The sequence below is a fragment of the Mirounga leonina genome, unplaced genomic scaffold (assembly GCF_011800145.1).
Source record: "Mirounga leonina isolate KUSES-001 unplaced genomic scaffold, KU_Mleo_1.0 Mir_150, whole genome shotgun sequence".
NCBI classification, from domain to species: domain Eukaryota; kingdom Metazoa; phylum Chordata; class Mammalia; order Carnivora; family Phocidae; genus Mirounga; species Mirounga leonina.
This window is the reverse complement of record NW_023270374.1, coordinates 24265547-24287529: the sequence shown is the minus strand read 5'-3', so window position 1 is coordinate 24287529 and position 21983 is coordinate 24265547. Positions and strand designations below refer to the sequence as shown.

General features: G+C 49.4%; 1 protein-coding gene across 1 annotated transcript; it reads left to right on the top strand.

The window, feature by feature from the left end:
* Positions 1–2671: 2671 nt before the first annotated feature.
* Positions 2672–18292, top strand: TBC1D20 (TBC1 domain family member 20). Its single transcript, XM_035006094.1, has 8 exons — positions 2672–2878; positions 9335–9520; positions 11784–11864; positions 13820–14006; positions 14179–14280; positions 15216–15357; positions 16327–16514; positions 16789–18292. Exons 1-8 carry the CDS (start codon positions 2809–2811, stop codon positions 17042–17044), a joined length of 1212 nt encoding a protein of 403 aa, XP_034861985.1. The 5' UTR covers positions 2672–2808; the 3' UTR covers positions 17045–18292.
* The last annotated feature ends 3691 nt before the right edge of the window (positions 18293–21983 follow it).

Below are 21983 nucleotides of genomic sequence, written 5' to 3'. Positions count from 1 at the left end.
GGCAGCTGAGAGAAGGGAGAGAGGATGCAGAAGGGCAAGAACTTTTCAGTTATGTGAGCCAATGAAGCTTTTTGCCTGAGCTTGTTTGGGCGTGTGTGATTTTCAGTCACCTGCTGTGTAACAAAATACCACAAATTTATCTTGCCCCAGCTCACACATCGAAGTGTAGGTTAGCTGGGTCCTTTGCCCTGGGTCTCACCAGTCTGAAATCAAGCTGTCAGCCAAGACTCTGATCTCAACTGAGGCTCAGGGTCCTCTTCCAAGCTTACTGTTGGCCAAATTCAGTTCCTTGTGTAGGACTGAAGCCCTCCACACCTGGAGGCTGCTCCACATTCCCTGTCGTGTAGCCCTCTCCACAACATGGAAGTTTAAAGGTGAACAGGAGAATGTGCTGCTTTGAATTTGTCCTACAGGTAAGGCTTGCACCTTCTTTTAAAGGACTTCCCTGATTTAAGTCCACCCAGACCAATTTTCCTTCTGACTACTTCAAAGTCAACTGATAGGGAGATTCGTTATGTCTGCATAATCCCTTTACCTTTGCCGTGTAACATAATAACGAGAGCGAAATCCCATCATATTCACAAGTTCTGCCCACACACGAAGGGATTATACAGCCATGTACACCATGGAGTGGGAATCTTGGGGACCATTTTAAAATTCTGCCTACCACAGAGACCCGATGCCCTTTTGCCTTACACTCAGTCATGAATCAGTTTCTGGAATTTTCCATGTTTTACTAGACTTCAAGTTTGACCTCTTTTCTCTTGGCTTTACAATTGCCTGGTTACTTGTCTCTCTTCCCCCATTAGATGCTGACAACTGAATGAGTATTCGTCATCTCCAGCTCACAACCTGGCACAGGTCTGGTGCTCCAAACTGTTGTATGGATAAGTGGAGGTGATTCTTATGTTGGGCATGAGGATTAATCTAGATGACTTCAAAGACCACATTGATTGTGAATATTCTTTAATTCCACCCTGCTGACTGCATACTGTGCAAACGAGTATGGTTTAAGAGGTCCTACCTGACCTGCCCCACGCACACTTCTCTGCCCTCACTACTGTCAAAGTCCCACTTTTTCATTACTGTCTGTGCTGTAAGAACACTAAATCACTTCATTTCTAGACTACGGTTTGCTTTTTTAGTTTCACAACAGTGCCTGTGCTGTTTCCTTAGCCTAGAGGGCTCTTCCCTACATCAACTGACTTAATGCTGCTACCCATCATTTCTATTAACTTAGAAATCACTACCCCAGAAAAAAATTTTAAAAATAAATCACTACCCCAGGACTTTTTTCTTCATCACCCTCTCCTGCTTCTCTGTGTGTGGTTGATGCCCCCCCTTCTTCTTCCCCCTTTCCTAGAATTTGTCACCTCTTGTAAGTTGAATCCATCTCCCCTACCAACCTGAGCTGTCCTGGAGAGGATCATTATGTTGGGTTCCAGCACTGGCCTGCTCTGGGTATGGACCATGAATAGTTGAACAAACAAAAGGGTTAAATAATCTCTATTTTGTGATTCGGGGTCTTCAAGATATTCATACTTCCTGGTGTCCTGGGCCCCCTGGCAAGCCAGCCTAGCAGGCCCTAGCTCACCTATAGGTTCCAAGCCCGGGCCACAGGGCAATGGGTATTGTCCATCACAACGTTCGAATGATAGGCTAGTTTCTGTTGGCCTGGGAAGGCTTTCTTAAAATTCCCATCTGCCACCTAGTACACCTTTAAAAGAGAGAGTGCATGGAGAATTATGAGGCGAAATGACTGGCATTCCTGGTCATGCTGTCCTTAGAGCTTCATGGTGATGAACTGTAATTAGACAATATGCTGTTCAGAGATGGGGTACCAACCTAGGACAAGAACTTGTTATCTCCACTGGGACAGCTTGTTCCAGTTGCTGAGCATTTCACAGTAGCTTTTCCCTCTCCCTTTTCCTGGAGAGCTAGCCGCTCCCTTGTTTTACAGAGGGTGAGAGTTGGCCCAAACCTTGCAAGGACCTAGAGTTGTGATGGGGAGGAGAGCAGGTCACTGTCTCATCAGTACCGCAGGCAAGAATGGAGCTGTGTCCCTGTGCCCCACACTCCATTATGAATCTCAGCTTCTAGGCTTTTCTAAGTTCAAAGACCTGATAAGATAGGTGCTCATTTTGGGTGAGTGGCCAGTTTTGTACCACTCGAAGGGGTACGGCTCACATAACGGTCTATGTGAAAGGCATTTTCTGGCCTTGAGCAGTGCACAACCTGCGGAGCTGTATGCAATGGTTCTACTGAACCCTGAAGTCGCCAAGTATGACGACAGGAGCTCGTGTGAGGAGTTGAGATGGTGGTAAAACTCTTGGTAAACAAAAATAATAGTTCCTAATTGTGGAGCAGTTACTATATGCTTCTAAATGTTCTAGGCACTTTCCCAATAATTCCGTGAGTTCAGTACTTTTATCATCATCAGTATCATTTTACAGATAAGAAAAGCAAAAGAAATGTCAAAATCTGGTCCTGAACACACTTAACTCAAGCGTGCCCGCCAGGCTCTATAGTTCACACAGAGCTCCCTGGCGCGCTGCCCGCGCTCCTCCTCTGGCCTCTTAGAGCGCCTGCGCGTGTGTCCCCGCGACCGCCTTCCGCCTGGCCTAGCGGCCGGTCACGTGCCGGCGCGGGGGCGGGGGCCCGCGCGGGACGCCTGCGCGCCTGCGCGCCGCGGGCCGACCGATTCTACCCTGTCCGGCAGAGCCGGCTGTGGGTCCCGCGGCCATAGCCGCGTCTTCTTTCAGCTGTGCCACCAGCCGGGGCTCGGGCCCGGGCCCGGGCCCCCGGGACATGGCCCTCCGGAGTGCGCAGGGCGACGGCCCCACCTCCAGCCGCTGGGACGGTGGCGCGGAGAAGACAGGTACGGAAGCCGGCGGGGGCGCCGAGGGACGACCTTCGGGGACGGCCCGAGGGGCAGGGGCGGCTCTGCGGGGGGTAGGCAGAGGACAGCTGTCGGAAGAGCGGCCCCGGGCGCAGGCGGCGTCCGGCGGGTGGGGGGGCCGCGGGCTGGGGGGCCCCCGAGGGACCGCGCGGGGTGTGCCCAGCGCCGCGGGCTGAGGTCGGGACGGCGGGAGAGGAGAAGGGTGGTGGGCCCGGTCACGTCTGAAAGGGAAGCGATCCTGGAGTTGGGGAGTCAGCGAATGCTGAGACCAGAGGAACTCTGCTGGCGGACTCGCGTCCCCGGTGCAAAGGGCTGGCGGGGGATCTGGTCCGGCTTCGTCACGTCTGGGGAGAACTGGGTCTCCCGGAGAACTGAGGCCGAGCCTCGGCCCGAGGCTGTCTGGCCACGTCCGCACACTCCTGGTGCCTCCTCCCTAGTTGTAAGGCCCGTTTCCCAAACTTCATCTCTCGCCGGCTTAATTGACGCGGTGTACGTGCTCCACTTCTTTCTTTTAATTGCCGTAAAAATCCAGCCTTTTAAAATGTACAGTTCACTGGTTCTTAGCACATTTACAGTGTTGTGCAATCATAGCCACTGTCTGATTCCAGAACATTTCTAATTCCAAAAGGAAACCCCCCATCACTCCCCATTACTCCCCATTCTCCAGTCTCCGCAGCTCCTGGCAACCACTAATCTACTTTTTGTCTCGATCCTGTGCCACCTAATTTAACGTTACTTAACTGTGTAGTAGAAAGCGATTCTCCCAAATTTTTATAGTTGCATACTAAGCAGTAATTTCTATGAAATCATCGTTTCATTGTGCAGTGTTTTTGAATGTTCTACATACAATTAAAACATGGCACTTAGAATTATTAATGTTTACTCTGTACCAAGGAAAATAATCCTTTCCCCCTCAGATTAAGGTAGCTTTCCCATTTGTCCGTCCCCTGATGGGTGCTGCCCATAATAGAGCCAGCCACATATGCAACCCACATTTTTGGTGAAGCACCTGGTGTCCACATCTTGTTTCTCTGCGCTGATTTTCTGTTATCTTCCTTTCCTCCTGTTCGCTCCTCATATTACTTCTTTGGGCACTTCGGCCTTATAACCCTTTGCTAGTGTGTTTGTATGACATCTGTCCTCACGGCATAGTGCCCCAAGCAGTATGGTTTTGTGACCTGTTGTAGTGTGGCTGTGCCTAGGTTGGGAGACTTTAACCCAGTTTCCTTGGTTTTGCTTCTCTGGAAGGAATTTAGAGATGAGAGTTTTTGTTCTGCTTTTAATCATATTGGAGAATTGTTGGCAAAGTTACTAATACTGGAATCCCTCCTTTGTAGACTTTATTATCAGATTGGTTTACTCTCGAGAATATTTTTCTTTATTGTTGGGGTAAAGCAGTTGTTTTGTTTTGTTTTGTTTTAAGTAGGCTCCACGGAGCCCAACAGGGGCCTCGAACTCACCACCCTGAGATCAAGACCTGAACTGATACCAAGAGTCGGATGCTTAACTGACTGAGCCACCCAGGCGCCCCAAGCAGTTTTTCTTAATACATGCTTGTCTTCATGTTTCAGGTAGTTAATGGATCTCTGCTAATTTGGATACTGTTTGTTGAAACTAATTCGGACTTCCAGAAACAGAGGTTACTTTGTTTTATTTTGTTTTTAGTAGGAACCTTACTTGAGTGTGGTAAGGTTTTCCTCTCCCACTGTCTTTATCTGGTACAGGTATGAAGTTTAAACATAAAATTTTAAGTTAATTTCCAGTGTCAGCATTAGAAGTTCAAGGGATGGGACAGGAAGTGTCTGTTTGGGGGAATCTGTCTCCCCTCTGGCTGGGTCTTCCATTGTTTTGATTTAGGCTGAGTGGACGTTAATTTTACTGTTTTCCTGAGCATCCCAAGAATAGGTCTATGATTTTTCTCTTTCTGAGATGAAACTAGTTGTTCAGCTGGGACTCTGCTAACCTTTTCTTCCTTGTTGTATAGGCCTACTGTTGTCCTTACCACTCTATAATTTGTACATCTCTGGTGCACTGGAGTTTTCTGTTTTCTCCTCCTTTTTTCCATCACAGTGAGAGCCTATATATTAGGGGCAATAAATTTTTGTTGAAGCGGGGAATGGCACACATAGGCGTGCCTTCCTCATCTGCCAGTACCATTCAGTCACCAGATCGTGGGGTTGATAGCGGAGCCTAAACAGACAGCAGCTCAAGTCCACATTTGAGCAGTATCCTGCTTTGGGAAGTACCAGTAGCTTTAGAAAGAGGCCACAGAGTCTACACATCTATTTAGAGTTTTGCAGTGAGCCTGTCCCTAACAGTAGTGTGGGGGAAAATAATGTCATTTACTGTAGGCCACTTTTTCCAGGAACAGTGGCTAAGCTAAATTATTTCTCTTACTCTGCACATATTTGTTGAGTTCCCACAAAGTGCCAAAAACGAGAAGATAGTAGTAAATTTTGAAATGCACGATTAAAAACAGAATAGGAGCATAGTGTTAGGAGAAATAAGTATGGGAGCTGTGGTTTGAGTTCAGAATTAGTTAAAATTCTGGCAGATTATCTGCCAAAGCATAATGGAAATCCAGCTGATTGCAAACAGTGTTATTTCCCGCAAGATACTAGCAACAGTTTTCCTTTCCCCCAGATTGCCGAATAGCTTACTTGGGAAGAGGGGTGGGGTGGATATATGTCTAAACAATTCGAGGAAATATTTCCACACTCTTAGCAAGTAGGTTAATAAGATTTCTAAATGTCAGCTTACCTCAAGCAATATTCAGTATTATCATTCTAAGTGTTCTTAATTTTTGATGTGTAGAAAGTACAAGGACACTCTGAATTTATTTATTTATTTATTTTTAAAATTTTTATTTATTTATTTGACAGAGAGCACAAGCAGGGGGAGCAGCAGAGGGAGAGGGAGAAGCAGGCTCCGCACTGAGCAGAGAGTCCAATGCGGGGCTCGATCCCAGGACCCTGGGATCATGACCTGAGCCGAAGGTAGACGCTTAACCAACTAAGCCACCTAGACACCCCAAAATTTAAGAATAAAAAAATATATAAATAAAATACTTTGCTTTTTCTTTCTTTGCTGGAAATTAATCCAGTTCCTGCCATATTTTGTCTCAGCCTATGTTGTTACATAAAAAGTGTTTTCTTCTACATGTCTGCAGTCCCTCTCTGAACACATACAGCCTTCTCTTCCAAAGGATGGGCCTTTGATCCAAAGTTTATTTTTTTTTATTTTATTTATTTGAGAGAGAGAAAGCGGGAGAGCGTGCACATGAGTGGGGTGAGGGGCAGAGGGAGAGGAATAAGCAGACTCCCCGTTGAGCAGGGAGCCCAACATGGGGGTCGGTCCCAGGACTCCAGGATCATGACCTGAGCCAAAGGCAGATGCTTAACTGACTGAGCCACCCAGGAGCCCGTGATCGAGCTTAAAATTCCTTCCTTGGGGCGCCTGGGTGGCTCAGTTGGTTAAGCGACTGCCTTCGGCTCAGGTCATGATCCTGGAGTCCCAGGATCGAGTCCCGCATCGGGCTCCCTGCTCAGCAGGGAGTCTGCTTCTCCCTCTGACCCTCCTCCCTCTCATGCTCTCTGTCTCTCATTCTCTCTCTCTCAAATAAATAAATAAAATCTTAAAAAAAATAAAATAAATAAATAAAATTCCTTCCTTGACTTCCTCTTTTTCTTTTTTTAAAATATTTTATTTTTAAGTCATCTCTACACCCAGTGTGGGGCTCGAACCCACAACCCCGAGGTCAGGAATCACAGGTTCCACTGATTGAGCCAGCCAGGAGCCCCACCTTGTCTTCTTCTTGAGTGCAGGATAAAACCAAAATTCTTACTGCCCACAGTTCCTGCATCCATCCAGGTTCTGTTTTCTCTCTTTCCCTAACACTTCAGCCTCACAGAATTTTTCTGTTTTCTGGACGCGTTATTTCTTTCATGTGACAAGGCTTTCCACACACTCTTTCCTCTGCCTGGAATGCTTCCTTCAACAGTCTTCCATGTGGAAGTTTGCTTTAAGAAGAATAGGGGCAGAATAGGGGCGCCTGGGTAGCGCAGTCGGTTAAGCGTCTGCCTTCAGATCAGGTCATGATCCCAGGGTCCTGGGACGGAGCCCCGCGTCAGACTCCCTGCTCAGCAGGGAGCCTGCTTCTCCCTCTCCCTCCCCCTCTGCCTCTCTCTCTCTCAAATAAATGAAACCTTAAAAAAATTTTTTTTAACTAAAAAAAGGTGGCAGAATATATTTTCATTGAAGCCTTTCTTGATTGCCCCAGAAGTAGTCATTCTTCCCTCTGGATTTTCATGATTTTTCATGATTCTGTTATATAATAATGTGTCCCTCGCTAATGTGACTCTCTCAAAGGCTGAGGTGTCATATTCATCTTTCTGTCCCCAGTGTAGTACTTACTACGAGTAGCAGCTCATTCAATGATGGATTGATAAATGAATGGATAGACTAATGAGCGGGTGGGTGGAAGGAAGGAAGGAAGGACACACTCAAGCCAAGAGCTTGACGCATCTTGGAGCACCTGGGTGGCTCATTCAGTTAAGCAGTGGACTCTTGATTTTGGCTCAGGTCGGGCTCCACGCTCAGTGGGGAGTCTGCTTGAGATTCTCTTTCTCCCCCCCGACCCCCCGCCCATGCACATGCTCTGAATCAATCAATCAATCAATCTTTAAGAACTTTAAGCACATTATAAACAAACGTTAGACTAGTTAGGTGCTATGCTAGCAGAGGGAATTGAGACCTGATTTTTCATGATCTCTAGGTAGAGTTACCATTTAATTTAGCATCCAAGGTGGGACATTTCTGAGAGTGCAGGTAGCAGGAGGGGTTTACTATGAGTAATTATGCCGGGACTATAGACGTAAACCAGGAATCTCTCCGACAAACTGGAACAGATGGTCACCCTACTAGGTTACCAGGGAAAATAACAGTCTAACCAGGAGAACAGGTTTACCTGGGTGAAGAGTCCCCTGTGTTGTATTCCTGTCTGCACCTCCAGGTGCATGTGACTCCAAGCCAGTGATGCCTCTGTTTGTATGGTTTGTATGTCACAGTTGTCACAGGTAACCAGGATCATTAGGACCAACTTCCGTGGTGTTAATAATGTGCGTCTTTGTCACGGAAACAATTTGTAGACTGTTGTCTCAAAATAGGGTGTTATTGAGGAAGGCTGCTTAGGGACCCTTCTAAAGCTTACCCTTCCTTCCAGTGTTACCTTCCATTTACCTGTAGGGTCTTGCACCTTGTATATGCTACATAACTATTTCTTAAATGAGTCTGTTTACTGTTAGATGAAAGGGCCTTGTGTTTCTTGGATCCAAGCCTTTCTTTTGCTCTCTGCCCCGCCCCTTGCCTCTTGAAATCCCCTCTTCCTTTAGAAATTGCACTCTTCAGTAAGGCCTTCTCAAGTTAGCCTGACCTACCACGGCCTCTTTGAGCTCTTGGTGTCTGCACATCCATTTTTGGGGGGCAATTATACTACACTGTTTTGTAACATCTCTTTGGTATTGCCTTGTTTAACTTTTATTGTGTTTGCTGTTCCTAAAGTTAGATATTCTGCATTGAACTGTGAAAGCATATTACCGCATTATTTTCGATAGAAAAATTACAATAAGATACACATCAACCACAGACTGTCAGCCAATTTTCTAAAAAGGAATTTAAACACAGTAAAATGCCAGTGTATAAATCACAAACTATCACATAAGGATGTAAGATGCTTAAAACATTACTTTCTGCTCACACACGATTAACATGGTGGTCAAGAAACAGTTGCTCTGTGTGCACGATCATGCCTCTCTTACCACCAGCCACACTGGGGACCCAAGTACACCCTTTGATATTCTACTTTTGAAAATATCTCTATGTAGGGGTGCCTTGCTGGCTCAGTTGATAGAGCATGCAACTCTTGATCTCTAGGTCATGAGTCCAGGCCCCACATTGGGCATGGAGCCTACTTTAAAAAAAAAAAAAGAAAGAAAAAATATCTCTGTAATTCTGATATGTTACCAGCTGTATTAGCATGTAACTGGAGAATTTTTTCTCATGTGGTCTTATTTTAAAAGTATTAAATTTTGGTGACATGTATATAAACAACAGGAAAAAATTATTATATAAAGACATATATATGTTCTGTGAAGTTAGTTATTAAGAAAGAACAAGCATTCTGTTCTATTCCAAAACTTTAATAGTGTTAGATATGCCTGAATTCACTGAGTGTTTATTATAATTGTAATTCCTTGCTTGTTACTTATATGGTATATCTCCTTAGTGTTTTGCACATGATGCACTAATGACTTATCTGTAGGTCAACATTAAAAATACCTACTTGTACCTCAAACCAAATAAGGAGATTGAGCCCTGCACAGAAAATGAGCACATGCTGAATATGTGCCTGATGCCTTTTCCCCCTTTGTTTTGCAGACTTTAATGCCAAAAGGAAAAAGAAAGTGTCAGAGATACACCAGGCTCTGAACAGTGACCCCACCGATGTGGCTGCCCTTAGACGTATGGCTATCAGTGAAGGAGGGCTCCTGACTGATGAGATCAGGCAGAAAGTGTGGCCCAAGCTCCTCAATGTCAACACCAGTGACCCACCTCCTATATCAGGTAATGGTGGGGTGTGGTTGTGAGGGAAATTTGTCTAGGACGCAAGGATAGAAGAATTCCAGGTGGCGCCTGGGTGGCTCAGTTGGTTGGGCGTCTGCTTTCGGCTCAAATCATGGTCTCGGGGTCCTAAGATCAAGCCCCGCCTCGGGCTCCCTGCTCAGTGGGGAGTCTGCCTCTCCCTCTCCCTCTGCCACTTCCCCTGCTTATGCTCTCTTGCTCTCTCTCACTCTCTCTCAAATGAATAAATAAAATCTTAAAAAAGAAAGAATTCCAGGATCTTTGATTTTTATGCTCATTTTAAGCCAATAGTAGATGAGCAAATCTAAAGCATTTTAGGACATGTTTGGGCACCCTCTGAAACTGATAAGTAGAATTTTCTTCAAAAAATGAAATGAGGGCGCCTGGGTGGCTCAGTTGGTTAAGCAACTGCCTTCGGCTCAGGTCATGATCCTGGAGTCCCAGGATCGAGTCCCGCATCGGGCTCCCTGCTCAGCAGGGAGTCTGCTTCTCCCTGTGACCCTCCCCCCTCTCATGCTCTCTCTATCTCATTCTCTCTCTCAAATAAATAAATAAAATCTTTAAAAAAAAAAATGAAATGAGCTTTTATTAGATTGATAGGTAGCTTTTATTGACTAGGTAGGGGAGTTTATTATTCTAGTTTCTATATTCACTTAGAGGTGGGTTACAGGAATCTGTATTTTAACAGGCAAATGAACTCAATTTGGTGCAGATGAACTCATTTTGAGAAACACTAGGCCATGGGGAGAGAGAATACCTCTCTGGTCCTTAAGCAAAACAAAACAAAACTTTTTTATTGGGAAATACTAAGATCGTTTTGAATTCTAAAGTTCTGCAACAGTATGAAAAGCTGTTACTGTGGCACCTGGGTGGCTCGGTCGGTTGGGTGTTCGACTCTTGATTTCAGCTCGGGTCTTGATCTTGCGGTCGTGGGATTGAGCCCCACGTGGGGCTCTGCGCTCAGTGGAGAGTCTGCTTGAGATTCTCTCTCCCTCACTCTCTGCCCCTCCTCCACACGTGTACACTTGCGTGTTCTCTCTCTTTCTCTCTAAAATAAATACATAAATCTTGAAAAGAAAAGCTGTTACTTTACTAATTTGCAAGCCCCATGAAGTAAAAGCAGTTCCTTGGAATATAGTACAAAATACAAAAAAGTACTGCAGAACAATGAATCCACTTGGTCATTCATTCACTCAACAAACATCGATCGCTCTTCTGCTATGTATGGCCAAAGTCCAGGTGCTCGAGATCCTTTCACTCGTGTGGCAGGTATTAGTTGTGCTCCTGTCCTGTGCCAGGTGCTAGAGGCAGGTCACGCGGCCTCTGCTGCTAAAAAGCCCACGGCGCCGAGGTGCAGTCGAGTAGGTGGTAAGTTGCCGCTTGTTACTATCTTTGAAACCGGCTGCCTCGGAGCAGTCAGCTTTCGGTTGGAAGGAAAAGACGTCGCCACATTCACGCTCTAAACCCTGAGATGATATTCTTCTGTCAGATTCCAGACGTCCCAGATCTTTACAAGATGAAGTCTGTGTGTAGGGAAGTGTTACACGTGCTCCTCTGGTAGCTTCAGATTGGGGTTGGGATGGAAATGCGCACTTGTTATATTGCCTTGGCTGGGGTTGAGGGAGATGGGTGCTTGTTCCATTTACAACAGCTGGAGACTGCCTCCTTACTTTCACACTGTGTTGGACTTAGCTGAACACAGGCTCCTATTTGCAGTGTCTTAGGTTTTAAATTTCAGGGTCAAGAGAGGTTAGGTTCTTCTTTGTGTGAGTTTATCTTAATGCTCCTTCCTGAACAGCTCAGTGCTCCCGAGGCTGCAGAGATGTCCGGGTTTTCCAGTGATCTGTGCTTTCCACATTCATGATCTTATTTGATCAGCGTAGTAACGTATGGAAGGAGATAACCCCATTTTACTGATGTGCACGTTGAAATTCAGAGCAGTCCCCCAGTGACATGCAGGAGCAGCTTCCAGTAGGTCCCTGGCTTCCTGACTTCTCTGCTGCTCCTTCTGCCTCACCCTGAACACTGCGTGTCCCTCCTCTTACGGTCACAGTGACTCGAATGAAACAGCACGTTTGGAACTAAACTGGGGATTCTTCTCCAAATGTTGTGTCTTGTGTCATGTCCTCTTCAGGAGAAACCTGAAGGATGTCCTCCGGGCCTCTGATGTCATACCAGAACGTTTTTGCCCCCGATCTGGCTTCCCAGACATTCCTGCAGTAACATGTTCCTTTTCCTCCCACAGGGAAGAACCTACGGCAGGGAAGCAAGGACTACCAGCAAGTGCTGCTGGACGTCAGGCGGTCTTTGCGGCGGTTCCCGCCTGGTGAGAAGCTCTCCGGGTCCCGCCACCTGGGAGTTCCCGGCCCTGCTGCTTCCAGCCCGGCCCACGGCGTGACCTCGAAGGGGCCCCTGCCTCATCAGGGGCCCTTTGTACGCTCAGTCACGTTCACACCCCCACTGTGAAAGCCTGAGCCCAGAGTAATTTCTCTTGGCCTAGAGGTGCTGAATGAAAAACCTAGAGGCTTTCCCCGCTTCATGGCCACCAGAGCGACTTCCTAGGGACCATTCGAGCCATCGTCTGGCTTTAAAGAGCAGATAGGTTTACAAGGGGGCACTAAGAAGAAGTATTCATATCTTCATTTGATTAGATGTATAAATAGGGATCTTACCTATGCCTCCTTTGGGTCCCTGGACTGGAAGGGAAGGAGGCCATTCCCTGCATGTTTTAAAGGGTCTGTTTGGAAATCGCTTCCCATTCCAGGAAGCATGAGAAGAATGACCAACTGTTGTCTCCCTGTTCACAGTGAAGGAAGCTGGGCAACAAACCTCGTGTTTATGATCCATTTCTCTTCCTTTGGCAGCCTCGCCTTTGTTTAGGTCCACAAAGACAGGAGAATTGCTAAAGAGGACAAGAGCCTCTAAACCCGTTGCCTCACTCTTCTGAAACCATGCTCTGGCTTGGATTTTGCCTCTTAAATCTTGCTTGCTCCCCTGCTCGTGATTCCTGTGTAGCCGGTAGCCTGCCCCCTTGCTTTTGATAAAAACGTCTGCCCATGGCCCAGTCCCCTTTCCCTGTCCTGCCGGTTTGGATGAGAGCACGCAGGCAGGTGCCCTCGTTTCCCCCTAGGTAACCTGCTTTTCCTCTGACCCCTTTCTGCCTCTGCCGTTTATGGAATGTCGGTCTGTGAGGTTCTTTGTGTGGGCTGCACTTTCCATGTGGTTTCATATTCTGCTTACATCCGTGTTCTTTTGAGCTCAGCTAACCTCTCTTACTCTGAAAATTCAAACAGAGTTTCGTCTTGTTCTCTCACCACTTTGATTACTTTCCCTAACCATAGTAGTTACTTCATTTTCTTTTTATTGGGTCTTTTAGAATAAGCCTTTTTGAGAAGGGGTTTCCAGATATATCTTGGATCAAGATATATTCCTGTGATACTTCGTTTGGTTTAGAGGAGAACATGCAACTCTTAAATTTTTTATTTTTATATAATTTCTCATACCTATAGAAAAAGTTGCAAAAATAGGACAGATAATTCCCCAGATGCCTTTTACGCAGATTTCCTATATTATATGTTAATGTTTTACTATATTTGCTTTAGTATTCTTTGTCTCTCTCCTACACACACACATATGCTTTTTTTTCTGAATTATTTAAGAATCAATACAGACGTGGTGTCCCTTTACCCCTAAATATTTCAGGGTGTGGTTCCGAAAACCAAGGCTCTTACGTAATCACACGGCACTCAGTAAATCAGCAGCACCCTGAAAACTAGTGCTGCTAGCGTGGAGATTTTATTCAGGTCTCACCCTTCAACGGCAGTAACATCCTTTAGAGGAAAAAAGCAATACGAACGCAAAGCAGTTCCCATTCAGTCATCCTACCTCATCAGCCTCCTTGACCCTGGAGTAGTTCCTTTGTGTTTTATGACTCCATTATTTTTATAAAATTCCCCTCGGTGTGGGTTGCCGAGCATGTAGGTGCTCCCCGGCAGTGACCCCGGGGCACGTCCCGGCCACCGCAGGAGAGGCGCGGGGGGTCCGGCCATGTCAGCTGTGGCCACTGGGCTGAGAAGGGGTCGGCGGGCTCCCCCCGCCGTAAGGCTGACTGCTCCGAGTAGCGTCAGTGGTGTGGGGATTTTAATACGTGTTGCCAAACTGTTCATAACTCATTCTTTTTATTAAACACTTGGCAAATCTTTTGCTGACTGTCTTTGCCCCTCCTCGTTAGCAGTCTCCTCAGTGTGTTCAGGGGCATCTCCCCTCGTCTTCCCTCCCTAGGCATGCCGGAGAAACAGAGAGAGGGGCTTCAGGAAGAGCTGATCGACATCATCCTCCTCATCTTGGAGCGCAACCCTCAGCTGCACTACTACCAGGGCTACCACGACATCGTGGTCACGTTTCTGCTGGTGGTAGGCGAGAAGCTGACGCCGTCGCTGGTAGAAAAATTGTCTACCCACCACCTCAGGTACCAGCGCAGAGGAATACAAGAGGATGTGGGATCGCTCCTCAAGCTCCCCTGGGCACCACTCCTTGTCCCGTTTGCTAGTCTGTTTCCAGTGGCGGGAACCCTGTTCTACCCACTCGGCCCTGATCTGAGCATTTGGTCTGACCGAGCTCATTGAATTGTCTCCGTCCAGGGATTTCATGGATCCAACGATGGACAACACCAAGCATATATTAAACTATCTGATGCCCATCATTGACCAGGTGAATCCAGAGCTCCATGACTTCATGCAGAGGTATGTGTGCGTCTCCATTTATGTGCACACTTGCACACGCGCACCCGCACCCCTTTGACTTTCTCCTGGCCCTGGTCTCTTCCTCACAATCCGGCTCAATCTCACCACCATCGTATGTTGACTGGCGGTAAGTTCTTCCAGGTTGTCCTTTCTGTTCGCCAGCAAGCTGGATAATTCAGTTCTGTACGGCCTGGGAGCACTTTCTTGGGTACTGTGCTCTTGTGGGATACGAGAGATGTACAGCGCATGCCCTTGAGGAGGTTACATCTGGTGGGGAGGGCTGGGGAGGTGAGTATGCCGAGGTGGACTTAGGTTATTGCTTCAAGAAAAGGACATGCTGCGGTAGGATCCTGAGTCGAGAAGGACAGGGCCATCCGTGGGTGGTTTTATTCTCCAGGTTCCAAGGAGAAGAAATATTTCTTTGCAAATCTTACATAATTTTTTTTCTCTTCTGTGTAATTGGAAATGAGTCCTTGGCCAACGCCTCACCCCCCCCCTTTTTTTTTAATGTCCATGTCTTAAGATGTTTCGATCGTCTCACGTCAACTGAACAATTAATACAGTTGTGTCTTTAAGCCTGAGAATATGCGCCTGTGTCTGCCAAAAGTGTGTATGACTTTTTCAGAAAGAAAACCATGGTATTGTTCCTTGAAAAGAGCTACTTCTTCTTCCTGTTACTGACATCGGTTAGCCGTTAGGACGGCAGCCGGCGAGATAGGGTAACCAGGACCCCATCGTAGTATTAGTGTCATGATGGTGGGTATGTTTTAAGGACTTTGTATTCGGTGAGAAGATGCTGAATTCCTAGGGGGCTGAATTTTCCAGACAGTGTATTTCCCAAATTCTTCTTAAAAGCACCAAGGACAAAGATGTCCCATGGAGCAGAGAGGGACAGCCCGTCAGGGAACCTAACGTCTGGATTTCCTTGCTCCTAGTGCCGAGGTGGGAACCATCTTTGCCCTCAGCTGGCTCATCACCTGGTTTGGGCATGTCCTGTCTGACTTCAGGCACGTCGTGCGGTTATACGACTTCTTCCTGGCCTGCCACCCGCTGATGCCCATTTACTTTGCAGCCGTGGTAGGTACAGACCACAAGCCAGCAGCTAGGTTCCCCATCACCCATCCCAGCTCAATCGTTTTCCCTCAAGGGAGACCTGGTGATTATGGAAAGATGGGAAGAGCATTTCCCAGACTGGTGCCCCTGGTCACCGCTCTGTGCAGTGTGAATGGGAGTGTTACAGGGAAAGAAAAGGCTCTGTGTAAAAATAGGATTGGGAAGTGCTTGGTTAAACTAAGTTAAAGAGATCTGTTTCCTGCGTGATTCTTCTGAACCTTTAAAATGCTCATGTGCATAACGAATTGTCCGTGTTCCTCTTGACATCCCCCGGAACTAGTACAGACTGCCAGCTCCAGGCTGGGGAGGGACGGGGTGCGGTATGATGACAGGGGGGACACTGGCAGGGCTTGATGGGGTTCCTGTTCCGTGGAGGTGCCTTCACTGCTCTTGAAAGGGGAGCAAGATGGTTCTTTCTACTGCTCTGAACCATTTTTTTCTGTGTGGGAGCTCCAGGAGTCTCCCTGTGAGCCCTTTCCTTTTCTTCCTCCTAAAAGAACCTCCTTCATTTCGTTGGTCTGCCTTCCGCATCCTGGGGTGGAAGTCTGCCTGTAGCAGGAAGGGCCAGCCCCCTGGGAAAAGCATACATACGTTATTCCTTCCTAGATGGATACAAGAGTCTGCTGTCTGTTACCAATTTAAATTCATCTCTAAGGAGGGGCGCCTGGGTGGCTCAGTTGGTTGGGCCACTGCCTTCGGCTCAGGTCATGATCCTGGAGTCCCGGGATCGAGTCCCGCATCGGGCTTCCTGCTCAGCAAGGGGCCTGCTTCTCCCTCTAACCCTCCCCCCTCTCATGTACTCTCTCTCTCTCATTCTCGCTCTCTCAAATAAATAAATCTTTGAAAAAAAAAAAAATTCATCTCTAAGGAGAATGAAGGGCGGCGAAGGCCCTGCTTGTCCGGTGTCTGATGCAAGGCCTTGCTCCCCCACAGATCGTGTTGTATCGAGAGCAGGAAGTCCTGGATTGTGACTGTGACATGGCCTCGGTCCACCACCTGTTGTCCCAGATCCCTCAGGACCTGCCCTATGAGACCCTGATCAGCAGAGCCGGAGACCTGTTTGTTCAGTTTCCCCCATCTGAACTTGCTCGGGAGGCATCTGCCCAGCAGCAGGCCGAGAAGTGAGTGAGGTGGAGGCTCTGGTTGAGCTGGGGGTGTCTGTGGGTGAGCAGAAGTGGTGGAGGATTGTGCCTGCCAGCACCGGGCCGGAGGATGTTTCCAGAGATCTAAGCTCAGGCCAGCGGAATCCCTGCCGTGGTCTTCACAGGTCTTTATGTAGAAGAGCCTTGTGAGCAGTGGATGGCTCTGCCCTCAGCCTCTGTGGTAGTCCCGTTTTTCTGTCTCTTCTTTCATAGCATTTCCTTCTTCTGTCTCCCCCCGCCCCCCGCCCCGCAGGACGGCCGCCTCTACCTTCAAAGACTTTGAGCTGGCATCAGCCCAGCAGAGACCTGACGCGGTGCTGCGACAGCGGTTCCGGGGACTCCTGCGACCTGAGGAGCGAACGAAAGACGTCCTGACCAAACCAAGGACCAACCGCTTCATGAAGCTGGCGGTGATGGGGCTGACGGTGGCACTTGGAGCGGCCGCCCTGGCTGTGGTGAAAAGTGCCCTGGAGTGGGCCCCCAAGTTCCAGCTGCAGCTGTTCCCCTAAATGCCGGGGAGGGCGCTGCCTCCTCCATGACGTTGAGGTCTCACCCTTCCATGGAAGGGTTGGGAGGGGGTGGAATTTCCTTTATTAAAAGGGTTTCTGTCGAGGGTTTTCTAGTCCTGCCAGCCCCCGCCCTGCCTGCCCGTGGTTTGCCTTCACCTCAGAGCCCACTGGCCCCTGAGAGCTGCGCTCGGAGGCCGAGCCGGCCCGCGGGCCTCCTCTCCCTCCCCGCCGCCGTCGCCCCGCGCTCCCCGCTGCTGCCTCTCGCGCCAGGGGTTTCTTGAGCTGCCCACGGCCCTGGGAACCCTCCGAGCCTGGTTACCGGGGACCTTCTTAGCTGCCCCGTAGCAAGTAAGCTGGGCCACCACGGGCCCTCCTCGCGGCGCCTCCCGTTCCGTCTGCTGCCACTGGCCCGAGGAGGAACGAGCTGCTGCCGTGGGCGTTAGACCTTGGAACCGAGGCGAGGGACAGAGGCTGCTAGCCGGGCGCAAGATCGGCCCCTCGAGAGCAGCTCCGTTAGCTGGTCAGAAATCAGACAGACGTGAACTAGGTTACTAGGTAAATCCTATTTTCAGCCTAGGAATCACTTGGGCGTTTCCAGTCAAACAGGAAGGAATGTGAGGTTGTAGGGCCCAGATGTAAACTGGTTTTGCCTGCCTTCTTTCTTTCTCCTCCCTGTTCTCTCCCACAAGCCACATGATGTTGCTTTTAAAGGACATTTTATTACTCTTTTTAGAATTACATATACCCAACATGTAAAGTACCCTCACTCTAAAAATGATAGTTCCTTCACGGGAAGAACAGTCCTCATCAGCAAGATGAGCTTCTAAGACCCTGAAGTTTCCTTTCTCCTCGATTGTTGAACGTCTCACTTGAGCTAGAGCTGCTGTGTGTTTTCAGCCCCACACTTCCAGAGCGCCCACGGGCCCGCTCTCCTGCCTTCCTCTTCTCCTCAGACCACTCTTCTCCTCCCAAGTAGGCACCCACTCACTCCTACCTTGGCTTCGTTGGGGGGATTCAGTTTATCTCCTCAGCTGTTGGTCTTTCCCTCCTGGTTGGAAATGTCACTGGAGACTTGTCAGCAACCAGAAGGGACACACCAGCCTGAAGAGTATGGGAGAAGCTGAAAACAGCCAGCTCCCACCCCAAGCTTCTAGAGGACTCTCCAAGCCTTCGGGGACAAGACGGATCATTCAGTCCTTCTGGACTTCTTTTCCTGTAAGCAAAACCAAGTTTGTTTGAGATTAACTCTGGCTTGAAAAAAAAGTGCCTTTTGCTGCTTTAAAGAATTGAAGTGTAGAGTATGAAGCAGCCATGTACTTTCATTTTCCTGTCTCTCGGGCACTGTTCTCTTGGCAGTTGTTTTCTTAAAGTGAACGTGCCAGAAGTCCTGTCCCTTAGCATACCGAGACCGCAGAGTGGGGGGCACTCAGTACGCCAGGCGGCCGGCAGGCCCAGGGCAGTGAGGGGTGTCTACGCCGAGTCACGTGAAGTGACACTAAGCACTTTAAAAACAAAAGGTTCAAGCGATGGGTCATTCTCTGTAGCAGGAGTCCCACTTGGGGTAAGTGTAATGGGGATGGATTAATCTAGACAGTGATGGAGGCATGAAGACAAAGGAAATTCTTCCAGGACCCAGTCCCAGGCTTCTCCCTGGGCAAGCTTGTCCCTTGCCGCCTTTACAGATGCACAGCTCCCCACCGCAGCGCTAGGGCCTGTCTGTAAATAGTGAAGGAAGTGATGGGCAAGAGAGACGGAGGGGCACAGGATCAGGGTCCCAGGGCCACAGGCTTTGGAGCCCAGAAAGCAAGTGGACAGGCTTCTGTTGTAGCCTGAGGAGGGGGTTCATTTGGTTTGTAGCTTTGCTGACATCGGGATTCTCCCTGCCAATGAGAAGAAGGCATTATCCTTTTACCTTCAGGTGGTTTACTATTCTGTAAAGAATATATGTAAATATTTTGTACAGAACCCTGTATAAAATAAACAGCCATATGTGGTTACTAATCAGTCTCCTGACATTCTGTCCTTGAGCTCCCCCACGTCCCACTCCTGGCCTGGGACTGTGCTGGAGTCTAGGGACTCTTGGTTGGCCTGGACTTACGTGGAGAGCTTGGGGAACACCTGCAGTCCTGTTTCTACTTCACCTGCAAGAGGTATGACCTACCCACTCCAGGTGCTGCCCGGGGGCACTGGCCCCAGTTAAGCAGCGCAAGTGACGTGGGACATTCGTCGGGGGGGATCTTGCCTGTTTTCCACATACTTCTGGGGATGCCTTAGGCTCTAAAGGTGGACATTTGGTTTGGGAACCTAATCAGAGTCTGATGTGAATGCAACTTTATCTCCACATGTAATTTCCATCCCCAGAGGAGCTGTTGAGAGCTGTTCTTGCCAAGCTCTTTCCACACCTCTTAACACTGCCAGCCATTGGGTAGTGGGAGCCCAGAGCAGTGCCTTGAGCATGGGGCCATCTTGGAGGCAAGAATCCGTGTTGTCTGGGACATGTTTTGATGCTTCCCTGGCCCAGAGGGGGGGTGTGAGGGCGCCCAAGCCGGACAGGCATCACTCAGCTCTTGGACCGTGTCCCGCCACCCTAGGCCAGTGCCCCCCGCCCCCCGTGCTGCTGCCCCCTGGCCTGACACTCCTGGAGTCCACAGGGCTGGCCAGAACACCGCCCTGCCTCCGGGAGCTCACACACCAGAGAGTTGCACCGAACAAGCAGGTTGTTCTGAGTGGCAAAATTGGTGGTCGTTTTGTCGAGTTGATGGTTGACTGTGGAGAAGAGTTTTGGTAATTAGAACGCTGAAGGAAGTGATACGATAAATACTTGAGTTTTGTCCCCAGTTGCCCTAACAGCCTGGGAATTTCCTGATGGGAGATCTTTTGTTGTTCACAATGATTCCCTTTTGATTCCAGGTGAGTTTATGCTAATGCGGTGACAAGGTAGGGCCACTGGAAAGTTCCGGGAATGGGCCGGTCAGCAGAAAGAGCAAGTGATTGGAGGGTGGGACTTCCAGCCCCTCCCACTGACCCCCGGGGAGGGGAGGGGATCCTGGGGAGCCATCCTTACACAACACAAACTGGATTCAGAGATCTCACAAAGCTTCTGGGTGAACACCTCAAGGTGCTGGGAGGGTGATGCTCCCAGAGAAGGCTTGGGGGCACCGCACCTCCCTCCCCCACGCCTTGCCCTATGCATCTCTTCCATTTTACTGTTCGCAGAGTTGTATCCTTTATAATCCGTAAACGTGAGTAAAGTTGTTCTGAGTTCTGTGAGCCCTTCTAGCCAAGTACTGAACCTGAGGGGGTGTCGTGGAAACCCCTGAATTTGTGGTTGGCCGGGCAGAAATGTGGGCAGCCTGGGCACCCCATTTGTGGCCGGCATCTGAGGTGGGGCAGGCTCATGGAACTGAGCCCTTTAACCTGTGCGGTCTGATGCTACTTCCAGGTAGTTATGTCAGAAGTGAGTTGAATTGTTGGGCCGGGAGCTGTTGGAGAATTGGGGCAGTGGAGTCAGAAAATGCCACATGATATGCAAGGTGGAGGGGAAATTGTGTGAAAACAGCTGAATAAAAAGTGGGCGCATCTTGTAGAGAAACGGAGTGGGTCGTGCTGGCGCGAGGGGACCTGCGGTTGCGGCCCTGGAGAAGGGGGTTGCTTTTGCCAAATGCAACCAAGAAGTGAAGGGGCCTGAGGCTCAGCCTGGCTTGATCGTGTCTTTCCCCTGCCCTGCGCCCCTCGCCCCCTCACCCCCATCCTTCTGCAGTGTCTCCCGCTGCCTTTCTCCCTGTCCTTACAAAGGCCCTCTCTTGCTGGTGGTCTCCCCCTGATTGACCGATGGTTGGCATTTGCCCAGCAGCCTTTGTGGGCCAGCAAGGCTGTGGGCTCGCCTCCAACTTGCTGCTTTTGAAGTGAGTGGCTTTCGTGCCAGCCCCCGACACGAGAGGAAGACGTGTCCCCTTCGGCAGGGGCTGGGCGGCCTGCCCTCCAGGGCCGCGGCTGCTCCCATCAGAGCCGCGGGCTTCCACTCGCCGTCCCCCGCCCCAGCAGAGAGACTGGCACCCAAGTCCGCCGGGACCTCCGGCTGCTGGCTCAGGTAGGTGGCTCCAGTCCAAAGGCCGTGGGGTTCGGTTTCAAGTCTGCCCCAGTGCGTTGGCACTGGGCTCTCAGCGGTCTGGGCCCCCGGCAATGGGCTGACCTCTTGGGAGGGGGAGGCACCTCCACTCGACCCGCAGCAGGGAGCACTCGAGGCCCGGCCCCCTTGGGTCCTTCGCCTACTGGCACGCAAGTATGGTGCTGGACGCGGAGCCTGGGACAGCCCGCACCCCTCCACTGGTACTCAGGACCCTCCGCTTGGCTGCAGCAGCCCCCGGCCTGTCCTGTCTCCACTGTTGATACAGCCATGGCTAAAGAAATACTCCATTAATACCTCAATGCTATGGGGCAGAGAATGGTACAAGGCCCCGGGAAAGGCGAGAGCGTGGGGCGTACTGGGGGTGAGGAGGACTGGGCTGAACCGAGAGCCACAGTCCAGACCCCAGCCCAGCCCCGCCCTGTGGAAATGAGCACCCAGGGTTACAAGTGTTGTCTCTTTCAAGAGAAGCTGGGCGTCTAGGTTTTAATGCAGTATCTCTCGATTTAAAATCGTTGGCAACCAAGTTTCTAAAATATTGGGGGGGGGGCCCCTGGGTGGCTCAGTCGTTAAGCCTCAGGTCATGATCCCAGGATCCTGGCATCGAGGCCCGCATCAGGCTCCCTGCTCAGCAGGAAGCCTGCTTCTCCCTCTCCCACTCCCCCTGCTTGTGTTCCCTCTCTGTGTCTCTCTCTGTCAAATAAATAAAATCTTAAAAAAAATAAAAATACTGGGGAGACTGGTTACAGCCTGTACTAAGAGAACAGGTCTCTGCTTAGCTCTTGTGCTCAGGCCCCTGAGGGCTGCGAGACA